General features: G+C 43.1%; 1 protein-coding gene across 1 annotated transcript; it reads right to left on the bottom strand.

Annotated features, from left to right (window-relative positions):
* Positions 1–817: 817 nt before the first annotated feature.
* Positions 818–3,515, bottom strand: LOC104273932 (syntaxin-12-like). Its single transcript, XM_009869421.1, has 4 exons — positions 3,414–3,515; positions 2,872–2,944; positions 2,616–2,698; positions 818–1,147 (listed from the first exon to the last, which is right to left on the bottom strand). The coding sequence occupies exons 1-4, from the start codon at positions 3,498–3,500 to the stop codon at positions 1,055–1,057; spliced, it is 336 nt and encodes a 111-aa protein (XP_009867723.1). The 5' UTR covers positions 3,501–3,515; the 3' UTR covers positions 818–1,054.
* Between the last annotated feature and the right edge of the window lie 1,073 nt (positions 3,516–4,588).

The following is a 4,588-nucleotide window of genomic DNA, read 5'->3' on the forward strand; positions in this document are numbered from 1 at the left end:
TCTGTGGGGCTTTCTGAGTAGGGAAACTCTCGAGCTTTGCTCAGTTTCTGCACTTTTTGCTTCAAAAAGAACAAAAAATACCAAATATTCACAAGCCACACATATAAATACTCACTACTCTGCTACAAGTGAGCTTCCAGAGCGCTTGAGAAGCAAGATTTCATCTAATATTTCCCCTAATACTCATCTATCTTGCTTGCTTGTAAACTTCAGTGCCCACTCGCCCATCTTTGTGTGATTTCTCTCCCCAGAAGCTTCTAAAAAACAAGGAGAAGACAGCGGCTAAACTTTGTATTTCTAGTGCTTGGAAGTCAGCACTGGAAGAAATGTATTTGTCCAGTAACAAGCCACCGGCTATTTTCTCTAAGAAAGTCGCAATTGTTAGATTATAAGTCACTAGAACATCCTGTCGGCAAACGATGCGTTTTGGGAAAAAACTAAAAATAAATCGCCCCCAACCACGCTCGAACAACGAAATAACACAAGGCTAAACTGACCAACACGCAAGGGGTTACAACTATCAGCCATGCGTACTCCTCCTCGCCTTTCAAATCTTTCTTTCTCCAGAGAGTCTCAAGCCCCTTGGAGATGAACCAAACCACGACGCAGCTGCTGGAGACTTTCGAAAGCGCTGGATCAAGATACCGTGAATCAGGGTTGTGCCCTCTCTGAATGCCATTTATATTCCAGTCCAACAAAGTCACCTATACAGAGAAAATACTAAAGTTGTGCCACTTGTCAAAAACCAAGACAATCTCCAATTATCGATCACACTTCAGCGTACAGTTGGGACATTACAGAAAGCAAAACCACAAGATTTTTCAGTTACATAAAACAATATAATTTGTATATAAACTCATAAATACTGTCTCCATGGTTCACTAATTCCAAATACTAGTTATTTGCACATTAGTTGCTAATATCTATTACTATAAGTAGTTCCAGCTTGTGCTCTCTCAGGGTGGTCAATTCATTTCCGAGACTGGTCAGCCTGTCCGCTCCGAGGGAAAAAAAAATAAATCTCTGCAATGAGACGACGTTCCACGTGAGGATTTCATTTTGTTGTCTTCCAGATAATGAATCCTATGATTATAGAAGCCACAGCAAGACCCAGAAGCAGGATACAGATCTTCTTCCGGGATTTCTTCTAAAAGAAAAGAAGGAAAAAAAGCCACTGACACCAGGAGCAGGTGACAAAAGGAAAAAGCAAGTCTACCCGTTACCGTTAGTACCTCTGGCAAGCTGGAGCACTTTGTACCCAGCCTGACTCCAGGGAGGTAACTAGAGTAATGTGAACACTTTCACACGTTGCATAAACTGCATGATCATACAGCTACGTGTTTTCAGTTTTAGGAGTACAGTGGTCTGTGAGATGCAGTTAAATCAAAATGTAATTAAGTTTTGCTTCTCTTAAAGCAAATTTACTTCAAGCTGGCTGCAAAAGGAGAACTTGACAACAGCCACCACATGCTTTTTATCCTAAAGGACAACACCATGGCTTTAAGGGAAAGCCAACCATCTGTAGCTATTTAGATTTTCCAGGTAGTTAACAGAACTGCTAAGCAGCTTGCTGATACAATCTCCACTTGGCCACTTGTGGGGTTGCTGTGGAAACAGCATTGCATTTCTACAGGTTAAATGATTTAATAGACAGTTACTGTACTTGGGTTCTACAGCTCTGATCACTTCATTCATCACAGGAAACTACAGTGTGTCCACACACAGCAAATATTTTTTAACTTGGTATCTACTGCTTTAAGGATCATTGCATATAACTGCTTCCTTCTCCATCCAGAAAAACACATCCAGCACATGTCCAACAGCTCCTAAACGTGGGTTTATAACATACCTCCAAACTTTGCAAAGGAAGCCAGGGAGAGAAAAAATACTACTAAAGGCTGCCAGATGGTAAAAGCTACTTTCCCTCCCTCGTGCTAAACATCGCTGGAGTTTATTGCCTTTTAGTACCTCCGCCCTTAACAGCTTGAGAGAGTCCAAAGTCCCAGCAGCGAAACTCTGTATGGGACTGACTGAAGCAGAACCCTTATTCCTTCAGAGAACCTGGACCTACAGGGACAATAATGATGAAAGGAACCTACAGAAAACACTGAATACCATACCCAAAGGAGTGTTAAGCAGCAGTGAGAACCACTGCAGGAGATTTGGTGGGGCCGACTCTGGGGTAGAAGCTCAGCAGTTAGAAAGAAGGGGGCTGCAAATCCTGGTCACCAGGCGTGTCCGCAGTCTGGGCAAGGATTTTTGCACATCAGTGTCTCAGCTGGGTGTGTTTACAAGACGGATACAACATGAAAATTTGTTCTTGTTTAACTGTTCTGCTAACTCCTGAGAACAGCAAAGACAGCTGAACACTTCAGCTTGCTGAGCACACCTACGCGAAGGAACAGACTGACGATACATCCTCTGAAGTAGAAGGCCAATTTCAATACCGCGCTTTTGACTCAAGTGCTTTATCTACACCTTGCAGCACAACTTTGAGTGAGTGCCAGCTTGCACAAGCTGTTTTTAATAACCTGTTTGGTTTGCTGCAGTCCTCAGGATGCATCTTGTTATGCCTGGTCCATTATTGCTCGATAATACAAGCAGACAGAATTTACCTGATAATAGGCAGCTCTCTGTAACTGCTCACTGGCTCTTTCCACGTGGACTTCTGCGCTTTCCACATTCGCCTCTATGCTATCTGTGGAAAAATAAAGAAAACTCATTGTAAAATACTTCAGAGCTTCAGTGTTTAAAAAAAATAATAATTAGAAATACCATACTTTGCATACAAAATACTGGAAAAATTAAACTAGGTAGGCAAAACATGTAACTGAACTAAGAAGAAACTTCCTATTATCCAAACCCACTTACCAATCATATCTCCTTGGTCATGAATCATCATGGCTAAATCCTTAAATATCTGATTGACGTCCAAAATGTCTGCCTGAGGACAACAGTTTAAGAAGTTATACCAAACGTTGGTTATAATTTTTCTAATCCTCATTCTTAGTACCTCTTCTGACCAAAGTGGTAGAACTGACACCATCATTCGCTGACTGAGGTGACCTGATGCTGCCAGCCAGGGAGCTTGGGATTAACACAGGAGCCTACGACATTTCTGCTACTGAGTCTTTGTTTCATCACACTAGCAATGAGCACAGCAGGGAACTGAGCTGCGCATTGTAACATCAGTCGCTCCTACCACCTCTGAAGGACCACGAGTCAACACCGAAGGGAAATATACCTAATCTCCTTCAACAGGAGTGGGAGATTGATCTTGGCATCAATCCTCTCTACAAGGAACTCTGTTCCTCCACCTGCAGATCTCCTCAGCCCATCCCACTAGTTAGCACTGCACGACTTCTTTGGTTTATCTCCCAATACCGTTAACTGTGCGGGGATCTACTGGTCACCTCTAATTGCCTGATGGCTGTTTCTCTTTCTTTAATGAGTTCGAGGTCCTGCTCAGTTATTGCCACATCTTCTTCCTGAGACTGCATTTGATTCCAATCTTCACCACTGGAAAGAGATGGAAAGGACGTCTCTGAGGGTAAGCACTTCCACACTCCAGTTCTAGCAAAGCGCCAGTGAGTCAAAGCTGAAGAATTCCCTACAAAACAACCCCCAGGTCCGTGGCCCTACACAGAGACAGGACTGATTTGTGACAACAGCTACAGATTGGAACAATTCAAAAAAAGGGACAGATGAGGAAGAGTGAAGAAACTGAAAAGGAGTTACATGCATAGAACACTCTTTTGGAATGTCACAGTTATCTACAGCATTATAGAAGAAACCTCCTTATTTCATTTCTACTGTTTTTTTTTTGTTTTTTTTTAATACATGTAACTTCCTTCTCTCTCACCAGCCCCTCAAAAAGGGAGAAATCGGGGTGAAAGTTTTGATAGAGAGTAGCCTGAAAGCACAATGTTACCAGAACAAAAGGAGGCCGGACAAAGATCTGGATTTCAAAGACTCTCACTTTCTATGTGGCATTTGGAGATAACGATAAAGTATTTTAATTCGTTAGTCTAAATCACACACCAAAAGATATACTGACAACCAATTAACTCTGCATCCCTGTCTACCTCTCTCCTGACGAGCTGGTACTCCCCAACTGCTGCACAAGTTACCCCACTTATGGCCAAGGCAGTACCTACAATACAAAGCCAACTACGTGTTCAGCATCGAAAGTTCTTCACAAGGGCAACATCTCCCTCTCCTCAACAAAGCGTAACATCGCAGTGTTAGGTATATCCAGCACGAAATACTGAGTTTCAAACTGTCAAAGCACCAAAAGAAATGAACGTAAGCTACACGACTCGGTCAGAGACAGGTGATCGTTCGAACAATTCAGCTCTGAGTCGACAGGTTTCCAGGTATTTGAGGCACAAGTGTCTGACACGTAGCACACAAGAAAAACCTGGGACGTGGAGTAGCTGCTGCGTGCCACTCCCTCATCCAGCCAAGAGCTTCTGCGGACTTACACACTAAAGTCAAGGGAACCAGATATGGGTCCGTGTCTGGTTCTTCAAACTCACCACAGCATCTGGGTAACCGGTGAACAGGAGCCAGCAGGGTGCCCAGGTGG

This window comes from Apaloderma vittatum, unplaced genomic scaffold, assembly GCF_000703405.1.
Source record: "Apaloderma vittatum isolate BGI_N311 unplaced genomic scaffold, ASM70340v1 scaffold43105, whole genome shotgun sequence".
Classification (NCBI taxonomy): Eukaryota; Metazoa; Chordata; class Aves; order Trogoniformes; family Trogonidae; genus Apaloderma; species Apaloderma vittatum.